Source organism: Hyposmocoma kahamanoa, unplaced genomic scaffold (genome assembly GCF_003589595.1).
Source record: "Hyposmocoma kahamanoa isolate Upper Pololo Valley unplaced genomic scaffold, ASM358959v1 78, whole genome shotgun sequence".
Lineage (NCBI taxonomy): Eukaryota > Metazoa > Arthropoda > Insecta > Lepidoptera > Cosmopterigidae > Hyposmocoma > Hyposmocoma kahamanoa.
Window position 1 is genome coordinate 12,729,573 of NW_020653945.1, and position 12,884 is coordinate 12,742,456.

Genomic DNA, 12,884 nt, shown 5'->3' on the forward strand with positions numbered 1-12,884 from the left:
GGGGTACGGGTACGCTGTTGCACTCGTCCGCGCCCCCACCAGCGGGTGGCCGCGCCCTGCGCAGCCCCTCCCCGAGAAGGGAGACACATCGGTCCCCCGACTCCGAATGTGAGGCTCGCCGAACACCAGACGAGCCTTCATCCCGGGCCCCTTTATGCTGGGCAACGAACTCCCCCGAGTCCGCTACCCAGGGGCACGGGGGGCCAGGACAGCATCCACTCAATTGTGAAATTCAGTGGCTGTTCCCCCAGCCCCCGCGGCGGATCTGATGACAGGCTCCGCCGCAACACCTAACGCGCTTCCGCGCGGACTCTCCGAAGAGAGTCCCTTGGAGCGCCCACCACGGGCCAACCGCCCACATTCGGCCGCGGAGGATAGGACGAGCGGCAACGACACACCGACACGTCTCTTCCCCCGCGGCCGCGCCGCCACTGCATCGTCGAAAGCCGTGCAGGCCAGAGTCGCGGAAGACAGGACGAGCGGCAACGACACACCGACACGTCTCTCCTCCCGCGACCCTCCTCCCAACGCGCATCCGCGCGGTCCCGCTGACCAGACGAGCCCCTCGCGGAACGCCCTCCTCCTCGGGCCAGCCTACCACCATCGGCCGGCCCCGTGGGTTCCTCTTAGCTTCACCGTGGGATGAAATCGACCACGAATACTAGTGCCCCCCCGCCACGACAAGGCAGGAACACCTTCGGGGGGCGTAGTGAATATACCTAATTATCAACTAGGTAACAACAAACTTCAAATACGTGGGTTACTTTATTTAAAGGTACCTGTCCAAAATATAACATTTTAAGTGCTTAGGAAATGAAACTATTTTTCCGGATTTACATCGCGTATATTTGTTTTTTCAAACAAATCTACCTTCTTTCTTGGACCATCTTAATTCTTTTAGTACTAAGATCCAATTTACTATGGAACAAGAGAATTGTGGTACTTTAGCTTTCTTAGATGTTTTAATTAAAAGAAATCCTAATAACACCTTAGGCCATATTGTATTTCGAAAGAAAACCCATACAGATAGGTATCTGAATGGTAATTCCCATCACCATCCTAGCCAGTTAGCTACCGTGGGCAAATATTTTGTTTCAGAGAGCATATGGTGTCTGCGACAGTAATCATCTGGCAGGGGAACTTCAGCATATAAAGCAAGTCACTACATGCGAATAAGTTGAAGATTCTACGCCAATGCCGCAGGCCCCGTGTGAAACCACCAACAGTCGAGCGAAGACCTGCCATCTTACCTTGCGTGAGAGGTGTTACAGACAAGATCGGAAGAGTCCTCAGACGTGCATCTATCAAGACCTATTTCAAGCCCCTGAGGAAGATTTCTCAGTTCCTGAGACCCGTGAAATGTAACATCCCCTTACAGGATGCAGGAGTTTACAAGCTTGACTGTGAGTGCGGTCTCTCTTACATTGGACAAACAAAGCGAAGTATTTGTACCCGTGTCAAAGAACATATACCTAGCTGATGTCAAACACCGCCGCGTAAACAAGTCTGCAGTCTGCGAGCATGTCATGGATAAACCTACACATTCAATGAAGTTTGACAAACCCCAGGTCCTTGCAAAAGAAGTCCGTTATCTACCCAGGATTCTGGGAGAGGCCATTGAAATTAAAAAACATCCTAATTTCAACAGGGAAGGTGGTTTCTCCGTACCACCAGTTTGGGATCCAGTATTTCCTCTAATGAAAAATCCCAAACAGACATAAGACTGCAGTACTAATTAATATGTTTTAGTTTATTCCAATTTCTATTAATAATTAATAATAAATTAAACTTAATAAAAATTCATGCAATAAAATAATTTGTAAAACTTAATGTAGCGTAAATTGGAATGTTTTCTTTGTAAAATTAAAAATAAGGTATTTAATTAATAACTATTGTAACTATAGTGAAAAAATTGGGTGGTTTGCATTAATATTAGACATAACTGGTTGAAGACTGTACCACCTCAGTCAACCGTGACCATGGGACCTGTAAAGGGCCCGAAACATAGGTTTGTTTGAAAAAACAAATATACGCGATTTAAATCCGGAAAAATAGTTTCATTTCCTATGTGTAACAATCGCGAAAACCTAAGAACTCGATATTTTAAGTGCTTTTAATACATTTTTTAAATAAATCTTCAATATAATTCTAGTTAGTGAATTAATGAAAAATATAATATTGTACCGATATAAATACCTTCGTAATGAACATGTGTAATTATTAGGATTCTTTAATAGAATTATAGATAACAAGCGTTAGAATTTTCGCTATGTTGCCGCTCTAACCACGTAACGTAATCATAATAGGATCAAGTAGAGATGGGAAAAACTGCTTATTTTTTTAAACGTTTAAACGTTATGCTTTTTTAAACAAGCGTGCTTTTTTAAACGCTTTTTCACTTAAACGCTTTTTAGTTGGAAGCTAACAAAATCGTTTATAAAACGTTTAAGCGCAAAGACTTTTACGTTAAAAAAAGCTAGCAACGTTGTGTTGATAGCGAAAAGCAAAAGTAGACCACTTAAAGGTTTTAAGGTAAGTTTTTTTGTAAAAAACGAGTTATATTTTTATTTATGATATAACATTTTTATATTAACATTTTGTTCATTGGCGTTTAAAAGCGTTCAAAAACATAAGTTGTTTAACTTTGTACTTGTTAACCGTTGAAATGGAAAAAAACTGCTGATTTTTTTAACGTTAAAACGTATGTTTAAAAAGCGTGCTTGTAAAAGCGCTTTTCACACGCTTTTTAGTTTGACGCTTAAAAAGTCGTTTAGAAAAACGTTTAAGCGCATAGACCAACGCTTACGCCTAAAATGAAAAGCGTTATTTTAAAAAGCAGACTTTTTAAGTGCTTTTTGTTTAAACGCCCACCTCTACGAGCAAGTGATGGGTAACCCTGCCACTTTACGCACACATTTGCGCGTGTGCAGATAGCGCGAGATAGCTCCTTGCTGTATGTAGTAGTAGCTAAATAACTTTCGACCGTTCTATGGAGTGTACGGGGTGTGCCTGTCATAACATACAATAGCAGATAATGTCATGCATGTTATTATCATGCAATGTATACCTAATTACCGAACAACTGTCTAAACTGCTGTTGTTATATTGCTATTCTGCTGTTGCAATTGCATCTCGCGAACAAGCAAGTATGCAATAGGCTTAGAGGATGGAAGTCCAAGGCAATGTGCAAAACTATAAAATAGCGGACAATTTACAACAGTTATTGAAAAATCGTATAATTCGTTACTGACAAATAGACGTTATTGCCGTGTGTAATTTGTCTACGCACATCCAAAATATTTTTGTTTCTTCAAATTAGGAATTAGGAATGGGTAATATAGCTTTTTCTGAATATCGTATCGAAACTATATATCAATGTTCGAAATCGGATTTCGAAACTATATATTTTCTGAAACTATATATTCATGGATACAGCCCTCGTGCGCGCTGCGTTCATACATTGCCGTTACTGATATTCGGAATCAGATTTCGAAACTATATATTATTGGATATAGTTTCACAAGAGCAATGCGGGTCAATGTTAATATACAGTTTCGAAGGCGAAAAATGGTTTCGCGTTAATATCCACTCAGTGAATATTTGATACGAAGCAATATCGGTATATAGCTTGGAAAATATATGATTTTGTGTTGGTATCCACTTGGTAATCGCTCGGCTTGATTTGGAATCGCTATAAAATACGCAATGCGCAGCAATATCGATATATAGTTTCTAAGATAGACGATGTCGGATATTCGATATTGGCACATTATATAGGTTCAATAACTAAATACGATTTGTGGATTCGCTCTGGGCCTTTTGGAGGGAAAAGTGTCGTTTTTATTCTGACTTTCAATTATTTTGTGAAAGCTAGTTTAAAGTGGAATAGGATAGTGCTATTGTGCCTTAATCGAAGATTAAAACGCTAAATTATACGAATCTCGAACTAAAATACCCGTATCGGCCCGTTCTAAGGAATCCCGAGTAAATCCAAGCACGCCACCTCAAATTGCCTATCCTCTTTGTGGCGGCCATATTTATAGAAACATAATTAAACGAAGACATGGCTCAAAGAACTTGTATCCAAGCCAAAATTATTAATAAAAAGAAAATATATACGATTATACGATTTGTAAAACCCATTCCTACTTTAAATGACATTGAGGGTATTATTAACGTGTTTCCAGCAGATTTCTTTGGATTGTCGTTTAGCAGTTGTTAGTGATTTTGTAAAGTTTAAGAAAATGCCTTATTATGCCGTGGCAAGAGGACGAACGGTTGGTATTTACAACAGCTGGGCTGAATGTGAAGCTCAAGTGAAAGGATTTTCTGGCGCCAGGTACAAAAAGTTTGATTCTCCACAAACCGCCCAGAATTTCATCAGTCACGAAGGCGGGACAGATAGCAACCGTGAAAACAATTACTACAACAAATCACCGCAGTTCCCTTCACAACTAAAACAATCTAATAGTAACCTAAAAAGGAATTATTCTACTGCATCATTATCAAAACAAAACAAAACTCGAAATAACCGTAGTTATTCAAGTAATTCAAAACGCTCTAGGTACGATACAAGTGACAGTGAAGAAAGCGACTCGGATGAAGTACAGCTTGTAACTAATATTGTAACAAAACAACTAGATGATATAGAGAAAAGGTTGAATAGCTTTAACAAGGCTGTGAATAAGATTGTGGTAAAGGGTCCAAAGTCGTCTTCAAGTTCGGAGCCGCGTAAAACAATATTAATAGAGCCCCCTCAGCCCAAGAGCCACAGATCTAGTAATAATACTTTTATTAAGGATAGTGATGGATTTGTGGAAGTATACACAGATGGAGCATGTTCTTCAAACGGTCGTCAAGGCGCCAGAGCTGGCCTTGGCGTATATTGGGGTGATGGTCACTCTTTAAATGTTTGTGAGCCAGTCTCTGGTAGACCTACAAACAACTGTGGAGAGATACAGGCAGCTACACAAGCTATAAAACAGGCCCTAGACAATGGTGTTACAAAATTGGCCATCAATACTGACTCGCAGTTTCTCATCAATTCTGTGACCAAATGGATGCCGGGTAACCATGATTTTATGTCAAGATTTGAAAATATATGACATTCACAAATTATACTTACCAAAGTTTTTTGCAGGTTGGAAACGAAAGGGATGGAAACTTGCATCAGGAGAGCCAGTGAAGAACGAAAAAGATTTCAAAGAGCTAGATAGCTTGCAGCATAAGCTCCAAATAAAATGGAACTATGTGGAGGCCCATAGAGGCATACACGGCAATGAAATGGCTGACCAGTTGGCTAAGGCAGGGGCAGCTATGTATAAGAAGTAATTATTTTGTTATTATTTTTGTTACTTAGTTAAATTTGCCTTATGTTCCTATTTTCAGAAATTAATGTAGTTTGGCACCATTTTTATCCAAGTTTCTGTACATTATCATCTACTAATCAAGTAATTATTATAAGGTATAAAAGTGATTTCGTAGGTTCAAGTTGCAAAATAGTAGATTTAGTGTTCACCATTTAATCAGGGTGTTGTACTTGTGCACACTCGAACATCCTTATTTCCGAATCTATTCTTCGACATTGAGAACCACAGCACTTGATAATTGCACACAAAATAAAACAGTGTACCCCAAAAACATCATGTATTTGTAACAATACTTGTAAGCTCAATCAAATTATATTTTCATATTGCTTTAAATAAAACACCAGATTTACTGATACCACATTAATATTTTAGTAAAAAACATCATTGTTTTTAAAAAGTTTTTTAAATTGAAATTTTAAAAGAAGTTGTATAAAATCAATGAAAGATCAATAAACAGAATAAAAGGCACTTTTATAACTTAAATAATATTTTTAAATATGTCTAAATAATATTGATATGATTATTATGAAGAAATGTTAAATAGAAAAATCCATGTAGGTACATGTGCCAAAATTTGATTAATAAATAATTGATTATTGAATTTGGTATTTTTCTTAAGAAACAAACTTTTTGCTGTTTTACACAAACTGCTTGCTGAGCCATATCAAGTTGTGACGGTGTGACCTCCTTACACCGTCATCTCACCTTTTTGTTTCGCCTGTCTCCGCTTGTATCCTATCATTTTTTTATTTTACATGTATTTAAATTTAAATTGTTCCATCTTCCTTCATTTTCTCATTTTGTTTTCGTACCACAGTCACTCCCAGCTCGACCGCCACAACAGTCGGAGCTGTTTCAAATTCCATCGCGAATAATCGCTAACCCCGCTACAACCCTGTCCCTGTTCGGGCGCCAGTGGAAAGGGTTGTAATCCTAACTAGCCATTTCATTGCCGTGAACAGGTTCACGGCAATGAAACGGGAAACTTCCGGTCCACAAAATTTATTAAAGAAGTAAAGTTTAAAGACAGGGCTGTAACAATAAAAAGGTAAATGTAAAAAAACAGGTACAACCATTGACTTACAAATAAATGGACGACGGGTCTAATACAAAAACCACGAAAAAAATGTCCCAAGTCAACCTATTCGAAATTTAAATTGTAATGTCATCGCAGTATCGCGCTGTCAGTCGAACAAATGAAGACTAAAGCGGAGTTTGGCGCTCTGTATACGATTTTAGCGCCTTACAAGTGCGGACACTTTTTAGCGCGGACCCGACGTCCATATAATTGTAAGTCAATGGGTACAACAGTATAAAACACTCCCTACACTTTATTATTTAGGCACTTACCCCTAAATGGGCCGAGTAACTGAATTACAGATATAAGTACACGAAGGCTGTAGACTTATAATTATTACACATGATTTAGCTTATTTAATGATTGTAAACAGTAAAGAACCAAAATTAGCGATTATTCGCGATGGAATTTGAAACAGCTTCGACTGTTGTGGCGGTCGAGCTGGGAGTGACTGTGGTACGAAACAAAATGAGAAAGTGAAGGAAGTTGGAACAATTCAAGTTTAAAACTTAAATACATGTAAAATAAATAAAATGATAGGATACAAGCGGAGAGAGGCAAAACAAAAAGGTGAGATTACGGTGTAAGGAGGTCACACCGTCCCAAAGAACACGTAATAACGCTTTGTTCGCTTAATAGATGATAATAAAACAAGAAATAGCTTCGAAATGTTGTTTTTATTGAAACTAAAATATTTCGTACCTTATTGTACTAAAAGCATTTTAACAGTGGCGATAAAAAGTTGGCGCTATTTACATCCTTAATACTAGTTACATGTCACAGTCAAATGACTACAAATCACAATGGTACGAAAAATAACTTCTTAAAATACTATCTGAGTTTCCTATATTCTACTACAAGGATGTTGTTATATCTGTTATACGAAATTCAAACTTTTAAATGTTAATTTTGTCTTCCCAGATAAATAAAGTAAGTTGTACAGAAAATACCTCTGGCACTATTTGAAGAAAATGAACAATGGAAAAGAATACAACTATTTCAATAATTAGTATTGCTTACTTCAGTAATACTCATTAGTCGTGAAGTTCACCTAAACACATGCAGTTCATGTAACTAAAATTAGCAGTCTTAAAAATATCTTAAAATATACGACAGGGTCATTGGATGCTCAGAACATTTTATAAGCACTACATTGAGCATGTTATGACAAATCACCACATACCTTAATTCAAGGCTTAATTTATTTGGTTTAAAATTTAACATAACCGTACATCAAAATCACCAACTGAACTTCACAATCAAAGGTATTTTAGCTACAACTTCTACGATTTCGGTAGATACGTGTGTAGTACAAATATACAAAAAAGATATTTTTTTTAACAATGTAGTTTTAAAAGTAAGAAAATAATTGGTTACCTTCTTAATTAAAACCGAAAGAATATGTAAAATTAATTCTTTACAATATTTACAAAAAAATTTTAAAGAATAATAAATTGCATTTTAGACGTCGTTGTTGACGTGTACAAATAAAGCTAATCGTGACACAATATCCAATGATTTCAATGATGAGATTGATCTCCGAAGTCTAATGAAAGTTCCGTTGTCACGTGAAATGACTCGATAATTACTGCAATATGTAGGGGTTACCCTTGAATGTGTAAAGCATTTAAAGACAATTAAATAATATAGAACCCTTCCGAAACAAACCAAATTGCCATTCTCCATTTCCCAAAAACCACATGAGATCCAGCTGCAAATTACACATGCCTCGTAAAATTTACTTTATAACTAACATTGAGCAGTTCTTCAAGTTTCATTGTTTTAGTCACTAACTGAAAATTATTTCATTCTCTAATAATCTATTATAATGAACCTATACAAAAGTTGAAGTTGAAGAAAACATATACGGGTTCCCACTTAGGGCATCAATCGGAACAGTTAATAAATTACATACAAAATACAACGAACGATGGTTATCAGAAACAGACACATTTAGCAGAAACTTTTTCGAACTGCTACACAAGTTTTTTTAAGGAACCAGTCTAACATTAGATATATGCCAAATATTCACATACATAATCTAAATTATTTACAAGTATTCAGGTTACGTATAACTAGTCTTACCATTAGGGTAATTTGTATTCGAGACATACCCACTGTCGAACAAGCACTATTCGTAGCGACAAACAATTGCTCGCACATAATCAACTAGTCCGTAGACTAGATTTACATTCTAAAACCCTTCGTAGGCTCTTTGTTAAATTTGACAGGTAATTAATAGAAACAGTGGTTTAATTGGCAACACAAAGCGGGAGAGAGAATATCAGAGCCACCAGGCTACCATTTGCCTATAAAGATCACAGCTAGGAGACGATCCATTAAAATGAGCAATGCAACATAAAATTGATATTCTACAAGGTTTATATTTCTTTAAATAAAAAAGAAGATACAACAAGCGGCGCCTCCCGGGCGGCGGCGGCTTCGATCACCTTACAATAACTAACGTAACGTAATAACTTTACGAAATGAAGTATACAATTCTTTGAATATAAAATAACAAAAGGGTATCGCATCGATCGTCGGCAGCTTGTGCTGCTACGGGCAATGTAAAGTGCAACTTAGATGCGTAAGTATAAGATTAATAATAAAAGAATAAGGTTAGTAATATTTCTTTGCAAGGCAGGCAGCTGCTGAACGGCTTTACTCTTTTCGTTATTTTGCATTCAAAGAAATATTTAATTTATTTAGGATAAAGCTACTATTATTTCGTTGAAAGTAAAAGATTATAAGAGTAAAGCTTTCGAAGACAAGAGGTGCCGACGCTTTAGCTCTTTTGTTTTCTTCCGTGTAAATACAACAAATAGCTTTATTGATAAAAAACGAAGCTCTATATTGCATTGCTACGTCTAAAGGTATATCTTATTCTTCAGATGCTAAGTTACACTTTGCATGCCCCGTGGTGATGACAGGATGCGCCGGGCGGCGACCCACGGCGCTGTGCGACTTCACTCTTTTTACATTAAAAGCATCGTATACTTATTCTGTAACTTCTGTATTCATAAAGTTTATGGTGCATGGTTCATTTTAATGCATCGCAGTCGCACCGCCTGGTTGCGGCAATTTGAGGGGACCCTTAGGCGGTCTACTAATTGATCTATTTACCGGATACGAGTATAAACTTACGGAATACGAGTTGTGGTGAACCATGATAACTGATTTTCAACGTAGCATATCAATTGGTTGATCTGTACGGCCATAAAGGAAAGTTTGCTGCCACAGAGACCGATTAACTAAACATTGCAATTCATCCTTCCATCCATGTTGTAAATACAACTAAAGATCTCACTCGATGAAGAAAACGATAATAGTCGACGCTATGGTAAATAACCCCAGACTAATACCCCCTTGGGGTTTTTACATGTATCTTTAACGTCATTTGGCGGTTCAGTGTTCTCACTTTGAGAGCACCCATGCGCTATTCAGGAAATGTATTGAATAGCGTTGGACCGGCGCGGGGGGTTGACAATAGTTGTTGAGCTTGATGCACTGTTAGAAGCTCCGACTATAAGGTATCCTCCTGATGTTACTACCTTCTTTGAACTTTCCTCTCCTAACTGTAAAAGACAAACGTATGTTAATTAAAGCGAAGGATTTATAACGGACACAAAATTTATAAAACAAAATCACTTGTCATCTTATTGTTTGTCCTTCATTGACTTTTTGTAAGTCAATGTTGTCCTTCAATATTTTCGACTCAAATTTATCTATGTAACTATCACAAATTTAAGACCGGGCCAAATGTCAAGCGTTAGACGCGCGTTTTGCTAACGTGTGTGAAGTTGAACCTTGTAGATACAGTGTGTATTTTTAGGTACTCTTACTTTTATTAGGAAGCTGGAATACTACGGAGTAAGTGGCAAAGCGTCGGAACTTGTCTCGTCATAACTAAATGGAGTGACTTCTTTGGGTTCTCCGGCAAAAATGGGTATTCCGCAAGGCTCAATAATTGGACCTTTCTTATTTCTCATTTATATTAATGATCTACCATTCTTTGTTAAGGATCTTTGCGAAATAGTATTGTTTGCTGACACATCCTTGATTTTTAAAACGGACGAACATGACGTTAACTATGACAATATTAATGGTACCCTTTCAAAGGTAGTATATTGGTTTAATATTAACAATTTATTGCTCTATGCCAAGAAGACAAAGTGTGTTAAATTTGAATACCTAATGTATAATCGACTAGCCCAATAATAAAAATAAATGGAGAAAAGTTAGACCTTGTTTAAACCTGTCTTTTTGGGAGTGACCTTAGACAGTAAACTCCTATGGTTTCCACATATATCTTCCTTGGCCAGCAGATTGAGCTCTGTTGCATACGCAGTCCGTAGAATACGTGAACTTACCAATGTTGCTACTGCTAGACTAGTTTAGTTACTTCCATAGTATAATGTCCTACGGGATTCTCATGTGGTGTAAAGCGGCAGATATACAAACCATATTTGAGTTGCAAAAACGAGCGATTCGTTCTGTGTACCGTTTAGGTTCTCGGATTTCTCTCAGAGAAAAGTTTAGGGAGACTGGTATCATGACTGTGTTTACTCAAATATTTTATATACCCGTAAATATATATACATACATAACTTCGTTAAGAAACATCCAAACTCATAGTACCACGTTTTCGTTTAACTAAGGTAAACGATTATTTTATGGGGAACTGCATACGTTTTTACAATAAGATTTCGGAACATATATTAAGTTTACCATTTTCTAAGTTTAAAACTTACCTACATTAAAAGTATTTTAATTGAAAAATCATGTTACAAAATTGTAGACTTCGTGTTAGATAAAGATGTACGGAAAGACAACGTGAGTCTAGATTCCACACAAATATGATTCAAAATGTATTCTATAGCATTTAAGTTTATTTGAAAGAGCAATCCCTAGAGATTCTTGCTCGATCTTCTCAGGGAGGTCAGCGTAGTGAACGAGCAGTAGCTTAAAAAATGACGTTTTCAAGTGTAAAATTTTACCTATGGAAGAAATGATTATTTGAGGTATAACTTTAGATGCAAAATAGTAATGGGGGGGGGGGGGGGCACAAATAAGTAAGTCCAGGCCCAGTTCTGCATTGTACGCAATTAAAAAAATACGAAAACTTTCAGACGTCGAAAACGCTACTGCCTGTCTTTTTTGATGATGGAGTAAAATGACAGTTAGTGTGAGGCCAGACGAGCGTAATTTTGTGAGCTAAGTTGCGTAGTTTGCGCTGCATTCGGTTTCATATAAAAGTACGGTTTGTTTCACACGACGACGTAAAATGAGTTATCTGACGACTGACTTTCAGTCACATCATGCGTCGGATTGGCGCGGGTGGAGGTAGGGGTGAGGTAAGAGGTCACTTTGCTATAAACGCTTAAAAAGCAACTGAATAAAATACGTTCGTCTGAGGCTCCAATAGAATTTCGGTCGAGCGCAAACTGCGGAACTCAAAAAACGCAACTCACAACTCAAAAAATGACGTTCGTCACGCTTAATTGCGCAAAAGTGTTGCCCGCTTACAAGCAGCAGGTCTAGCACGACAGGGCGCAACTAGCGTGAGAGCGTCATAAAGCGCGAGATACTGCTATTCTCGCGTAGAGACTTCGTGCTTTATGTCGCTCTTGCGCAAGTCGCGCCTTATCGTCGTGCAGCTAGTGATTGCAGTCGATAAATATTCTATCGACTATAGACAGAATTTGGTCACGCTTATGCAATAAATGGTCAAACCTATTTCATTTAAATAATCATCGGCCCATTATTATAATTCGTCTAACTGCTGGACTATGAAGTTCATGGTCCAAATGCATGTTAGACGTTTTACCTCTCCAGAGTCGAAAGTACAATTAATGTTTATTTACAAAGAGCAACCCCTAGAATTTCTTGCTCATTCTTCGCGGGACAATCTGCCTTACGATTAAGCAGTAGATTTCAAGTGTAATTTGCTTATCCATGAAATAAAGATTATTGACTTTGACTTTATGCTTATGTCGCGCTTAAGGCGGCAGCCTACCCTGTGTAAACAATTGAGTTGTTTGACGACTACAGTTACTTTTTTTTTATAATATCAAGTGACGGGACGGACAAGTCGTGCGCCTGATGGTAAGCTACACACCTGTCCATAACAGTTGCAGTGCCACTCAGAGCTTTAAATCGCAAAGATCTACGGGGCACTGCCACTGCGCCCCTCACCTTGAGACAAATTGACAAGTTCATGTGCCTGTAATTTCACCAGCCCAGGGTAAGGACCCTTCAAAACTCCGGTTTTGAAGTCCGGAACACAGTAATGCTGACATTACTGCTTGGCGGCAGAAATAGATAAGGTGGCAGTACTTCCCTAGACGAACTCTCTCACAAAGAGATCTATTGGCTTAAAATTTAACTCCGAAGTTACAGACTATCGCCTTCGGCAAGTGACGGTCGACTAATATATA

General features: G+C 37.9%; 2 protein-coding genes across 3 annotated transcripts in view; one reads left to right on the forward strand and one right to left on the reverse strand.

Moving 5' to 3' along the window:
- Positions 1-4,196: 4,196 nt before the first annotated feature.
- Positions 4,197-12,884, forward strand: part of LOC113233441 (ribonuclease H1) — a 12,766-nt gene continuing 4,078 nt past the window's right edge. The window contains exons 1-2 of the mRNA XM_026468579.1: positions 4,197-5,067; positions 5,141-5,327. Of these exons, the coding sequence (XP_026324364.1) occupies positions 4,245-5,067; positions 5,141-5,327 (1,010 nt within the window). The 5' untranslated portion in view covers positions 4,197-4,244. The remainder of the gene's footprint in view (positions 5,068-5,140; positions 5,328-12,884) is intronic.
- Positions 7,941-12,884, reverse strand: part of LOC113233440 (protein kinase C-binding protein 1-like) — a 30,960-nt gene continuing 26,016 nt past the window's right edge. For both annotated transcript variants that reach the window (XM_026468577.1, XM_026468576.1), the window contains exon 21: positions 7,941-10,022. In XM_026468577.1, the coding sequence (XP_026324362.1) occupies positions 9,888-10,022 (135 nt within the window). In that variant the 3' untranslated portion in view covers positions 7,941-9,887. The remainder of the gene's footprint in view (positions 10,023-12,884) is intronic.